This window comes from Cricetulus griseus, chromosome 6 (assembly GCF_003668045.3).
Source record: "Cricetulus griseus strain 17A/GY chromosome 6, alternate assembly CriGri-PICRH-1.0, whole genome shotgun sequence".
NCBI classification, from domain to species: domain Eukaryota; kingdom Metazoa; phylum Chordata; class Mammalia; order Rodentia; family Cricetidae; genus Cricetulus; species Cricetulus griseus.
Window position 1 is genome coordinate 59044038 of NC_048599.1, and position 14257 is coordinate 59058294.

General features: G+C 38.8%; 1 protein-coding gene across 3 annotated transcripts in view; it reads left to right on the top strand.

The window, feature by feature from the left end:
• The window catches only part of Ino80 (INO80 complex ATPase subunit), a 106180-nt gene that overhangs the window by 43019 nt on the left and 48904 nt on the right, over positions 1 to 14257 (top strand). For all 3 annotated transcript variants that reach the window (XM_027422166.2, XM_027422165.2, XM_035446079.1), the window contains 9 exons: positions 103 to 187; positions 773 to 890; positions 2495 to 2580; positions 3826 to 3993; positions 4171 to 4304; positions 5286 to 5353; positions 6796 to 6889; positions 8036 to 8207; positions 12232 to 12372. In XM_027422166.2, coding sequence (XP_027277967.1) covers positions 103 to 187; positions 773 to 890; positions 2495 to 2580; positions 3826 to 3993; positions 4171 to 4304; positions 5286 to 5353; positions 6796 to 6889; positions 8036 to 8207; positions 12232 to 12372 — 1066 coding nt within the window. The remainder of the gene's footprint in view (positions 1 to 102; positions 188 to 772; positions 891 to 2494; positions 2581 to 3825; positions 3994 to 4170; positions 4305 to 5285; positions 5354 to 6795; positions 6890 to 8035; positions 8208 to 12231; positions 12373 to 14257) is intronic.

The window sequence follows — 14257 nt, forward strand, 5'->3', positions numbered from 1 at the left end:
TCATAAGTGTTGTTTCAGAAGCATTTTTATGAATATTGGATCTTAGGATCATTAAAGAAAGACTTATTGCCAACTTGGAATTTGTAACATTTTCTTGAACAGTGTTCGTTGGAAGATTCTCTTACAATTCCAGTGTCGGAATCGGCTTTTGTTAACTGGAACCCCCATTCAGAATACCATGGCAGAGGTAGGCACTCGTCAAGGTCACGGTTTATATCTTCTTAAGACAATTGTATCCATGCGGGACTCCTACAATTCTATACAGATGATATTCACCACCATAGAAGAATTGAATTGTAGCTTCCTAAATGTCTTGTAGGCGCCATTCTTATTTTCTTACTATTCATTAATTCAGTGTCCCTTCTTGTTTCCTTAGTAAATATTGAGCACATTAGGAAATGTTGCCCATCCTATATTGGATGAGTTTTTACTTTAGAATTGGAAGCTGATATATTCTCTAACTCTGAGAGAATTCTTTCTTTAGAATTCATCACTTTACATTTTGTAGACAATACATTCACTATTGACAACCGATTGTTTTTGTTTATGCAGTATGGAAGGAGTCATAAATAGGGTAGAAATGAATGGATCTGGCTATGTTCACATAAAACTTTATTCATGAAAACACATAGTTAACCAGTCTGGCTCCTTCTCTAGGGTTTTTAGTACCTAGTTATGCTACCACAAAACTGTTCAGTTGTGGAATCAGCTGTTTGACTGTCATCTTAGCATCATTTTATGACACATTTTAACATTTTTCCTTTGTTTCAAGCTTTGGGCTCTGCTGCATTTCATTATGCCAACATTATTTGATTCACATGAAGAATTTAATGAATGGTTTTCCAAGGACATTGAAAGTCATGCTGAAAACAAATCTGCTATTGATGAGAGTAAGTAGTATCATGGCTTTTCTCTTTTTGTGTATGTAATTCTGAGACTAACCCAGATTTCACACTACAGTCTAGACTGGTCTGAAATTGGCTATGTAGTCTGGCCTCAAACTTAGACATTTACAATTTCAATTTCCCAAGTGCTAGGATTGCAGATGTGAGCCACCACACCTGGCTCTGAACTTTGTTTTCAATCTTTTAGTATGGGCAACTGTATACTTAGGATTTCTTTATTTTTTCTTTTAATTTTGCTTATTATTCGGTGGGAGGATGCTTGTCGCAGTGATCTTGTGGAGGTCAGAGGGCAACTGTGGAATCATTTTCTTCTTTGTTTTACCTTTGTATGTGGTAACTCAGGTTACCAGGCTTGCTTGGCAAGCATCTTCACCCACTGAGCCATTTTATGAGTTCTAGGAGTCGTTTCTTTTTCTTTTTCTTTTTTCTTTTTTTTTTTCCCCTGAGACAGGGTTTCTCTGTAAATAGTTTTGGAGCCTATCCTGGAACTAACTAGACTGGGCTGACCTCAAACTCACGGAGATCCGCCTGCCACTGCCTTCTGAGTGCTGGGATTAAAGGTGTGCGACACCAACACCTGGCCTAGAATTGGTTTCTATTGCAAACATTTTTAACCTTGTTTGTCAATAGTTTTGTACTATTTGCCTAATATTAAGAACATGCCAAGTTGCTTATTATTATATAGACATAACTTGACATGCACTAATTATAAGAAAAATTAGGTAGGGTCTGGAGAGATGGCTCAGTGGTGAAGAGCAAATTGTATCCTAGTTTGCCTTCTGTTGTAGTTTGGAGAGTAAGGATTTATTGGGGTTACACACTTAGACCATCATAGAAATTAGAACAGGAGTAGAAGCAGAAAGCTTGAAGCAGGAACTGGAGTAGAGACCATGGAAGAATACTGCTTTTTGGCTTGCTTCCATGAGTTGTTCAGCCTGCTTTATTGTATTACCCAGGACCACCTGCCCAGGAGTGGCACCTCCCACAGTTGGCTGGCTCCCCCTGAATAATCAATTATTAATCCAGAAAATGTAACCAGGTGTAGTGGTGCATGCATTTAATTTCAGCACTTGGGAGGCAGAGGCAGGCAGATTTCTGTGAGTCCCGGGCCAGGCTGGTCTATGAGTGAGTTCCAGGACAGCCAAGGCTATGGGGGTGGGGAGGGGAGGGACACAACAACTAAATACACACACAAGGAAGGAAGAAAGAAAGAAAAAAGAAAAGAAAATACCCTCACAAGGTTCCCCAGTCAAATCTGATGGGAAGGAATTCTTCAGTTGTTCTCCCCAGGTAACTACATTGTATCAAGTTGACAAAAAATAGTTCACACTGGGAGTCCCTTCTACCTTTCCTTGGATCTTTGTGAAAACCTTATTATTGATAATAGTTTTCCAGATATACTCTGAAAATAGTTTCTAATGTAAATACAGCCTATACAAGATGCTTGTTTTTCTACTTTGGAAGTTTCATTCTTTCAGAAAATCATTGATCCCAGTGGCATTTGTAGGGTTTGTAGGGAGGAACATGATGTTTGTTTTGACTATCTTCAATCAGTGTACAGTGCATTATTTATGGACTTCCTGTTTCAGATCAGCTCTCTCGATTACACATGATCTTGAAGCCATTTATGCTGAGAAGAATAAAAAAAGATGTAGAAAATGAATTGTCTGACAAGGTAAGATAAAACCTTACTTTTAATGCGTTTGAACTTGTGATGGTACCCAATTAGGGTTCTTGTCAGGAAATTTCCTTGGTATATATTTAGTTGAAAGATACCCAGTTTGAAATCTTTGAACTTGAATGGTCATGGGGGACCTAATCGAGGCAAATACTCTTTTCCTTTCATTAACCTCCCCTCCTCCCACACACGATGGGTTTGTTTTTATTTTTATACATGTCTTACACTGTAAGCTAGGGTGTCCTGGATCTCATGAACAATCCTCTGAACAATTCTCCTGCCCTTACCCTTTTGACCACTTGTTGAGATTATATGTATGAGTCATCATGCTTGGCTGTATTTTTATTAATGGAGAATTTGGAACATTACAAAAATAGAATAATGTCATGACTTCAGTTGTACCCATGGTATAGCATCAGCAGTGATCAGCTCATGGCCATTCCTAACCTTTGGTATATTGTAAAATAAGTCTTATAATTATTTTATCTAAAAATATTTTTATGCAGGCTGGAGTGATGGTTCAGTGGTTAAGAATACTGGCTGTTCTTCAAGGTCCTGGGTTCAGTTCCCAGAAACCACATGGCAGCTCACAACTGTCTGTAACTCCAGTTCCAGGGAATCTGACACCCACATAGAATATATAGAGGCAAAACACCAGTGCACATTAAATAACTAAATCTTTTCTAAAGGTTCCATGCATATCTCAATGTTTTTATTTTCCTGTGAGATAAGGTCTCACTGTAGCACAGACTGAGGCTGGCCTCAGATCACAGAGATTCTCTTGCTTCTGCCTCCCAGGTACTGGGCTTGATTGTGTACCATCATGCCTGGTAGATTTGGTCTTTATAAATCAGGTATTATGATCTGTGGGCAACTGAATGAATGGTAATACTGTTAGCCAATTGGTAAGTTGTAGAAGAGATCTTTTTCCCCTTGATATACCACATAATGTGTTTGTTGTAGACTTGAGTAGTCCTTTCACAGTTGGTACTTGAAAATATGGACGTGGGATATTCAGGAAATAAGTTTTTGTAAATGACTGGGATGGGTGATAATTGGTGCTGTTAGAAGTAAAAAAGGATTCAGAGAGGACATCCTGTGTGTGTAACAAGAGAAGTGGTTCAAGGAAACATTGTTTCATTTAAGTTTATACTGATTTTTTTTCACCTAATTTTTACAAATAGGAATGTTTTTTTGTTGATTTTTTTTTTCTGTTTCTTCTCTCTTTTTTTTTTTTTTTAGATTGAGATTCTAATGTACTGCCAATTGACCAGTCGCCAGAAGCTCTTATATCAGGCACTAAAGAATAAAATTTCCATTGAGGACTTACTGCAGTCTTCTATGGGCTCCACTCAGCAAGCACAGACCACCACCAGCAGCCTCATGAATCTTGTCATGCAGTTCAGGAAGGTAAGGCTTAGGTCATCTGCTTTGATGTTTTCATTAACCTACTTCATGAAGAGGGCTCTAGGCTTGATGCCAGGTAGACCACTAGCGATGAAAATGGGAAGGTAAGTATTCATGAAGTTTAACATTCAGCAATGATGTCTGTAAATGACAGTGTTCTTCTGTTTCCCTTCATCTTAGGTGTGTAATCACCCAGAGTTATTTGAACGGCAAGAAACTTGGTCTCCGTTTCATATTTCCCTAAAGCCATATGAAATTTCAAAGTTTATCTATCGTCATGGACAGATCAGGGTCTTCAACCATTCACGAGATAGGTGAGCAAATACTGATACCTGTTGATGCTGAGTGCTTTTATAATTTGGCTCAATGAGCATGTTTATTATTTAATAGTGCTAGGGATTGAACCCAAGGCCTCATGCTTAAGTAGATGATCTACTTACTATAGAGTTAAAGCCTTAGAGGAGTAGATAAAGTCAGTGTTGAATATGTGAGTTTCCAATAAAGATATATTTAAACAAATGATGAACAGTTATTGAGGGCTGTTATGAAAGGAGTAGGAGCACTGTTAAGGCTTCCATTAGATGGCCTTAACTGCCTTAGCTATTTCTATTAACTTTCTGAATCAGGAATGAGTGCCTGTGTGTTTGCATCAAAAGTCAACAGTAAATTTACTAAAAAAACACTTTGGTATACTTAAGTTATGCTAAAGTGACTTAGAGTCACACTTAACTCCAGAACTGAGTTTATTACTTTTTAATTAAACTTACTCTCTTGATAGAGTCTGCAGTAATAAATTTGGTAAAGTTAAATTAGTCATTAAACTAATATGCTAGATACCATTTCATTCAGAAAATTGGTATATGATACATTTTATACCTCTAAGTCAGGATAGTTCTGGATTTCAGACATTTTATTGTATTCTTAAATGGATATCTGTATGCCAGCATTTTGAGAGCTGTGGATTTTGAAAGTTCAAAGCTTTGTTATAAAAATCTCTACCAACATTATCTAATGAAAGTAAAATTGAATCTCATTTAATAGGTTTGAGCAAGAGAAACAGACTAGAATTGTACTTGTTGTCCAGGGTAAAATTGTGAAGTCAGGAGAGATTTATATTACCATAACAATTTTGTATTTTTCAGTATTTCTGCCATGATTTGCATAGTAATATGACAAGAAACTTCTTACATGTAGACATATTATTAAAATATTTTCCTTAATTTGGAGCTTCCAGTTTAGTTAACTTCGAAATGTGTGTACTCCCTACGGATTTGTTTTAATTACTTGCTTTACAGGTGGTTAAAGGTTCTGCTTTCTCCATTTGCACCGGACTATATCCAGCAGTCGCTCTTCCACAGAAAAGGTAGGAGTTTTGATCTTTGGAAGGAGGGTTGGGTTTTTACCAGGATGGTCTTTGTTTTACCTGTGACTGTTTTGGCTTTTTGCCTGTGGCTGTAGTGGTTTGGGCTTTTATTTTCTAATGTCTTGATAAATTAGTAAGTTAGTGGCTAGGGAGATGGCTTAGACTATGGAACATTAGCATATGCCACACTAGTATAAGGGCTAGATTTTAGATCACTAGAACCCGGGTAAATGCTGGATGGGTGTTTTAGCCTTCCTATAACTCTAGCACTTGAGTGGGAGCGACAGGATCCCTAAAGCAGCTGGCTAGCTAAACTAGTGAAATCAGTGAGTACCAACCATGTTCAGCCAGATTCCTTGCCTCAGTAAATAGAAAGAGACCAAGGCAGATGCTGAGATTAACTCTGATCTTTGCACATGCATGTGCCTATGCTTGCGTACCACCCAGAAACAAATGAAAGGCAAAAAAAGATTTACAAGTTAGTCATCTTCACCTATGATTTCTGTAATTTTTGTTTTATTTTATTGGTTTTTCGAGACAGGGTTTATCTACATAGCCCTGGAGCTCCCTATGTAGAAGAGGTTTGCCTTTAACTGAGTGATCTACTTGCCTCTGCCTCCCATGTCCTGGGATCAAAGGCATGTGTCGCTATACAGATCTAGTTTCTGTCATTTGCAGATATAACAGGAAGCAGTACAAAATAGTCATAGTGACTTTCTAGCTTCATTTTATACCTCCCTCTCTTTTAGAAATTTCTCATACTTAAAGCCAAGTCCAGTAATTCACCTTTGTAATCTCAGTACTCAGGAGACGGAAGCCAGTCTAGCCTAGCATGAGAATTTCTTATCGTAGAATGCTTGCCTAACTTGCACAAAGCCCTTGGTTCAGTCCCTAGCACCCAAAAAACCAGGCTTTGTGGCACATACCTGTTATCCCTTCGATCAGGAGAGGGAGTCAGGAAGATCAGAAGTTCAAAGTCATCTTTGAGCATATAACAAGTTTGAGACCACCCTGGGCTATATGAGAACTTGTCTCAAAACAAAGAATTTCTTCGGCTTGAAATTTGACATTAATGCTTTTTATTAATCGGAATTCCTTTCTTCTTCCTTATCCTAAGCTGCTTGACTTTGAGCATTGTCCAAAATATTAAGGCGAAAGTTCAGAACCTTTCTCTTCTGTTCTGTCCTTTCCTTTTTCTTCAAATCATAGAAATTAACCAAAGGCCAAAAGCCCCAAACTGATGAGCCATCTCCACTCCATCCTGTATGTGCTATACTTCACAGGTACGGCTTCTGTCTGTGGCTGTAGTACACAAATGTGCTATTCTGGCTAGATCAGAATCTTTACAGTTTGTTTGTAAGAATTAAACAGGTCAGCAGGCTAAGTTGAGTTGGTTTGTCTTGGTTTGCTAACAGGCTCAGCATTGTTCTTTGATTTTCCAGGTATTAATGAAGGAAGCTGTTTTTCTTTCCTTCGATTTATTGATGTCTCGCCAGCAGAAATGGCAAACCTCATGCTTCAGGGACTTTTGGCCAGGTGAGTAATTTGCTTGCTGTTTGATAGAAGAATTGGGAATAGATAGTGACAAAAATAAAATGACATTAAATATTTAATATTACATTATTCAAACTTCTTTTCCCCCCTCTATTAATAATTTTTTATGAGCTAGAAATGGTGATGGTACATGCCTATAATCCCAGCATTTTGCGTGCTGAGGCAGGGGGATCATGTGTTGAAAGCTGCCTATGCTACATGAAACCTTGTCCCAGTCCCTAATAAAAAAGAATTATTATAATCTTTTCCTTTTTCTTCTGTTTGTATGTGTGTATGTGTAGGTGCATAGAGATATGATTCTACCTCAAGCATTCTGGGAAATATAGCTGTACAGCTGTGTGTTTTTATTCTTTGTAAAATGGATTTCACTGATATAATTATGTTGTTGTAAAATTTATTTGCTTTTTTTTTGCTTTTTTTCTTTTTTTTTAAATGTTCATGGTGTTTTGCCTACATGTATGTCTGTGTTAGGGTATCATATCCCCTGGGTCTTGAGTTACAGACAGTTGTGAGCTGCCAAGTGGATGCTGGGAATTGAACCTGGGTCTTCTGGAAGAGCCAGTATTCTTAACTGCTGAGTCATCTCTCCAGCCCCTGTTAGTTGTTTTAATGTAATAGATAACTCATTAGGAATGACTGTCTTCCTGCTAGGATGGTTTTTATACTAAGAGGTTTTTTGTTTGCTTTTTTTTGTTTGTTTGTTTTTGTTGATGGTGGTGGTGGTAGTGGTGGTTTTTCGAGAAGGATTATTCTGTAGCTTTGGAGCCTGTCCTGGAATTTGATCTGTAGACCAGGCTGGCCTCAAACTCACAGAGATCTGTCTGTCTTTGCCTCGCAACACCAGCTTCAGGTAGAGTTTTTGAAGTAGAAATAAATGTTTCTGAATTTTTTTATATTTATTTGCTTTTTATTATAGCTGTATAGAGCATTTTATGTTAAAAACATCTTGTGAGCGAATATGTAGAACAAAAGTGTATAATGGCTTTATCTGAAGGTAAGATAGAATTTTTTCCAAAATGCTCGAGATTTACAAATGGTGTGTGATACTGAGCTAGGTCCTTGTTGTGAACTACCAAATTTCCTAGGTGCCCTGAGTAAGCATATATGTATGTCTGTGGTTTCTTTCAGGTGGTTAGCTCTTTTCCTGTCTCTGAAAGCCTCCTACAGGCTTCATCAGCTACGTTTTTGGGAAGAGCCAGACAGGGAGAGCCATCAGAGATATCTGAGAAATAAGGATTTTCTTCTTGGAGTTGATTTTCCACTTTCCTTCCCTAATCTTTGTAGCTGCCCTTTGTTAAAGGTAAGCCATTATCTGTGAATAAATTGTCTGCTTAGTGCCCTCACTTCCCATTTCTTTGCATTGGTAAAAATAATGTTAAATGGTGTCATCAAGAACCCCAATGTTCACCTGGGTGGTAGCGGCGCATACCTTTAATTCCCAGTACTGGGGAGGCAGAGGCAAGTGGGTCTCTGTGGGTTTGAGGCCAACCTAGTCTACAGTGTGAGTTCCAGGACAGGTAGGACTGTTTTTCAGAGAAAACATCTCTCAAAACAAAAAGCAAACAATCCCAGTGTTCTGAGGGGTTTGTACCATGTATTGAGTTACACATATATTGTGTGTGTATTTTCCTGTGCAAATGTTTCGTATATAAGTTTGTTATGGTGAAGAGCTGCTTGACTTGGTCTCCTTTAATTTTCCCTTTATCCTTTATTTTATGTGTATGGGAGTTTTGCCTGCCTATACATCTTGTGCAGCTTGGGCAACTTAGTGAGACCCAGTCTCCAAATAAGAAAAACAAGCCTGTTGCTGTTGTAATGTCATATTATTTGCCCAGTTTTGGTTTTGCTTAGGAATTACTTTGTTGAGGGCCAGGTATAACAACAGTTCATCCTTTGTTATATACAAGTGTTTGATAAATACATACGTATATAGCAAAATTTGTATGTATAAACTTGTAAGAGAAATATTCCTTTATATATAGTTTGCCTTTATTTCCTTCTTGTTGCCCCCCCCCCTTCTTTTTCTTCCTGACAGAAGTATGTTTAAGGCAGATCCAGATTCAGAGGGGGAGACATTATAATATGGGGCCAACAGGTTGACTCAGAGAAAAAGGTTCTTGCCACCAAGATTGAGAACCTGAGTTTAATCCAAAGAACCTGAGTATAATCCTCAGGACCCACATTATAGAAGGAAAGAACTAAGTCCAACAAGTTGTCCATCACTCACACACAAAAATAAATAATATTTAATTGCAAAAATAGCAAGATGGAGAACAGTTGAGGAGTTTCAGACTCTGGCATATACCTAGCCACACATATATGTACTAAACATACAGTGTAGTTTTACTTCTATTGTTAGACTTGGTGGGGAGAGGCAGAGGAAAAAACTTCCCACTGTCTGTATTTAGTCATGGCCATGGGGAAAACAGGAAAAGAAAAAGTTGGCTTCAACTGTCAATGTAGCTCCATTAGTGTGTGTCCTGAGAGCGCTTCCCAAGGATTGTTTTGTTAGGTGGTAATGTGTACTGATGAGTGTAAATCTTGTAGATGTGGATTTTTAAAAAATCTTTTACTTAAAGATTAAATCTAGAACTATAGGAAATACTATTTTGAGGCAAAACCTTTTTTAAAGCTGTATCCTATTGAAGACCTTGGCAGAAATGATTATTGTCAGAAAGCAAGTATCTTTTTGGTTTTCAAGACAGGGTTTCTCTCTATTGTTTTTGAGCCTGTCCTGGAACTTGCTCTGTAGACCAGGCTGGCCTCGAACTCACAGAGATCCGCCTGCCTCTGCCTCCTGAGTGCTAGGATTAAAGACATGCGCCAATGCCCGGCTGCAAGTATCATTGTTGATTGTCGTTAATACTGTCTTTGGGTACAGATGTCATGGTAATCATCTCCTTAGCCATAGTATATGTTGAAAGTTTGTTTTGTTTTTTTGTTTAGTTTTGAGATAGGGTTTCTCTGTTTAGCCCTGACAGTCCTGGAATTACCTGTGTAGACCAGGCTGGCATGTAACTCAAGGATCTGCCTGTTTCTGCCCGCTACGTTCTAGACTTAAAGGTGTGGGACTCCACACACCCAGCCAAAGTTGTATTTTTGTTGTTGGATTGATTTTGTTTTGTTTTGTTTTGTTTGTTTGTTGTTTGTTTGTTTGTTTGTTTTTTGAGACAGGGTTTCTCTGTAGCTTTGGAGTCTATCCTGGCACTCACTCTGTAGATCAGGCTGGCCTCTAACTCACAGAGATCCCCCTGCCTCTGCCTCCCTAGTGCTGGGATTAAAGGCATGGGCCACACTGTCCAGCCAAAGTTGTATTTTTTTTAGTGTCTTGTCTTTACCGTGTGTATAAAGAATGTGTATTGACACACTGTGGATGTCAAAGGTCATCCTGCAGGAATCATTTCTCTCCTTGTACCATGCTGGTTCTGGGGATTGCACTCAGGTCATCAGGGTTCCCAGGAAGTGCCTTTACCTGCTGAGTAGTCTCTCTAGCTCTTTTAAGAGCCTTACAGACTCAATTCTCATAAGCTAAGTGGCTCTTAGAAATTAGGGCAGTTTTAGATGTTTCAGTTTAAAATTCACAAAATGGAGCTGGGCATGGTGGTAACATTCCTTTAATCCCAGTACTTGGGAGACAGAGGCAAGCAGATCTCCGTGAGTTTAAGACTAGCCTGGTCTACAGAATGAGTTTCAGACCAACCAGGACTGTATAGTGAAACTTTGTCTTCAAGAAAAGAAAAGAAAAATATGTAAAAAGAAAATATGTAAAAGCCAGGCAGTGGTGGCCTCATGCCTTTTTAATCCCAGCACTCAGGAGGCAGAGGCACAGGCAGAGGCAAACTCTTGAGTTGGAAGCCAAGCATGGCCTAAAGAGTGAGTTAAAGAGTGACCTATGTGAAGTTTTTGACAATCTTGCGATTTTATTGTGAAATTCAACCTCATGTAGCTCAGGTTAGCCTAGAACTCATGTATCTAATCTTCCTCCTCCACACCCAGTCTTTATTCAGTACTTCATGTTGAATTTAAGACCTGATGCATACTAGGTGAGCATCACACCAACTGAGCAATATCCCCAACACAATAATTAATACTTTTATTCCTTAATATTTTTAGAAGACATTTTTTCAATTAATTATTTCTGTGTGTATGGGTATTTTGCCTGCACATTTGTCTGTGCACCAAGTATGTACATGGTACCTGAGGAGGCCTGAAGAGAGTGTTTGGATCCCCTGGAATTGGAGTTACAGATAATATGAGCCACTGTGTGGATATTAGGTATCTAACCTAAGTCTTCTAGAATATTTGTTATAACAAGTGCTCTTAACCTCTGAGGTATCCCTTCAGTCTCAATTAACCTTTTTTTTTTTTTTTTTTGTCCAGGACATGGTTTCTCTGGGTAGTCCTGGCTGTCCTGGAACTTGCTCTGTAGACCAGACTTGCCATGAACCCACAGAGATCACCTGCCTCTGCCTCCTGGGTTGCTGGGATTGGTTCAAGGCAGTCGCCACCACTGCCCAGCCTCAGTTAACATTTTTAATTGATTGTCTGATGCAGGCTAGAGAGAGATTGTTTCCTGTTCATGAACACTTACATTCCTGTCTCTGTGTGAATGAAAAGAAATACAATCAGAATGGTGGTGGTGCATGTCTGTAATCGTCAGCATGTGAGGAGCAGTGACAGGAGTATTGCCACAAGCTTAACTGCTAGCCTGACTACTTAATGAGTTATGTAGGCCACATAATTCCAATAGTGCCAGTCTGGCTCAAAAGGACCACTGTTGGCAGGGTATGGCGGTGCACATCTTTAATCCCAGCATTCAGGAAGCAGAGGCAGGTAGATCTCGGTGAATTGAAGGCCAGCCTGGTCTATGTAGAAAATTCTGGGCCATTATAGGCTACGCAGTAAGACACTGTCTCAAGAAGGACCAACTTTGCTAGAGCCACATGACACTGCTACCACCTGATTCTACATTGTCTTACAGGAAAATTTAGAAGAAGTTAGTCTTAAACAGTGTGGTTCGAGTTTGCATTCATAGTCACAACAAACCAACTATCCACCTAGCACACATAGTATTTTGTCTGAAATAGCTCTTCTAGAAGTAGAATTAGAAATGACACTTGATTTTGTATACTAATAAATCCACATTTTGAAGTTAACATGGGTTTCAACTATATATTACATATTTGGTTCTGATTAATGATTATTTAGAATTAATAGTATTGGCCAGGAAAAAAGTTCATTAAGTTGGATGTTCAGTATGTGACACATTTTCTGTTTTGCTTTATTAACATTTTATTTATACATATATTTTTTTTTCTTTTTAGTCTCTTGTTTTTAGCAGCCATTGTAAAGCAGTGAGTGGCTACTCAGACCAGGTTGTCCATCAACGGAGATCAGCTACCTCCTCACTTCGTTGCTGCCTGCTCACTGAGCTGCCATCTTTTTTGAGTGTGGCCAGTCCACGAGTAAGTGCCACAGGAGGGAAGAAATGAAACAGATAATACTGTAAAAAAATGAATCAGTACTGGGGGAGGGGGCCAGTTTCTAAGCTGTTTAGATCTTGAAAACTTACCAATTAGTTTTTAAAAAGAAGGGAGCTAGGAATGGTTATTAACTTGTGATCCCAGTAAATCAGAGGCTTGTGAATCCAAGGCAAGACTGAATTACATAATAAGACCTATTTCAAAAGAAAATTTAAAATGGGAAAATATCCATGATCCCGTTCTTCCCAAGACAGTACCTCTTCACCTTGAAATGTATAGATTTGAGAATTACTATATGTTGGGTGATGGCTTTTGATTAAATCAGATTGCTTTTCATTAAATTAATTACAGGCAGTAAACTGTAATGGGACAAACCATCTCTCAGGAAGATCAGTACCCAGCAGCAGTGCCAGGAGCAAAGGGAGCCTTTTGTCACCTGCTTTGAGGTTTTTTCCTTAAGTTTGTCATAGGATGGTGGCTCAGTTAGTAGAAGAGTTCATCTGTCTCATCTCAGTACAGTCACTCCAGGGTCAGGCAGTTTCACTCCCTCAACAGCCTTGCCTGGACTGTGGTTCTCAGGTGTGCTCCATCTGAGAACCACAATGGCTGCTGCATCTTACTCACCATTCAGTAGTTAAACTTTTTTTTTCCTGCTGGTGTGGTGGGGGGGTGTGGTGGAAATGGTGGTGTTTCTTTTGTGGTTTCAGGTTTAGGGTTTCTCTCTTTATTTTCCCATACCCTGTTTATCCAAACAGTTCTACAAGATTGCTGACAAACAGCTCTGAGAGGCTTCCTTTGGTTCACTAGATAGGGTACTCTGACTCCACCTTCCTTTCTTTTCCTCATTGGTCATAGCCAGACGTGAATTCTCCCTATTCCATAAAAAAGTATGTGAAGAGAGAAAGGCGGACTAGTGATGTGACCAAACATCATGTTGAAAAAGAAAAGAACACCTATCTATTTTCCTAGCTAGCTGTTTTCTTCTGCTTCCGGAACAACAGGGTTAGCTAAGGAGCTCTTTCCCTTTTGTGTTTTTATCTTGTTCCTCCACTCATCTATTTTCACAGTTCTGTCTAGAAAAGGCACTTTAAGTCTTCATTGGAAACATTTGTCTGCCATTATTTTTGTCAGTTTGCATACTTTATTAAATGTACCAAAAGAGAATGAGACAAAGGGTCTAAAGAAAGATGAAAAATAGAAATTAAGTACTAAGTCCCATGGACTACTGCCCACCTCGATTTCTCTCTACTGGTCCTGTGCTGTGTGAGCTTAATTCCTATGCCACTCTCGACATTTTGCTGTATATTTATAGGAAAGTATTTTGAATCTATGTGTATCCTGTTCCTCCAGAGCATTCTTAGGACTGAAGTTATAAAAAAAGTAACTGAAGCTGGGTACTCTGTGGAAAGCAGTCTTCAGGCTTCACTGTTGCATGGTTTGTTTTGTTCTCTTTTAACCTGATCTCTGTATCAAGATCCTAAGCGAGAAGGCTTAGGTTTCTAGAACAGGAATGCCAAAACTTTATTTCTAGTGTGCCAAAGAGCCAGTAAAAGCCAATAAATCAACATGTATGTAAAAATTGTCTTTATGCACGTAAGAATATTTGCTACCTCTCAAGACTGCCTAAATCTCTATGATCAACTGTACTCTAAAACAGTCTTCCCAAAATTAGAAATTTAAACCAACAAAAATATAAGCATCAGTCGTGGGCTGAAGCATGGTGGTTTACATCCCTACCATTCTAGCATTTGGTTGGTTAAGGCAAGAGAGTTCTAAGTTCAAGTCAAGCCTTGTCTCACAAGGGAAGGAGTTGAGAAAAGAAAAGAAAACACAGTGTTTAACAGAGGCTAGACAGAAGTCTGAACTG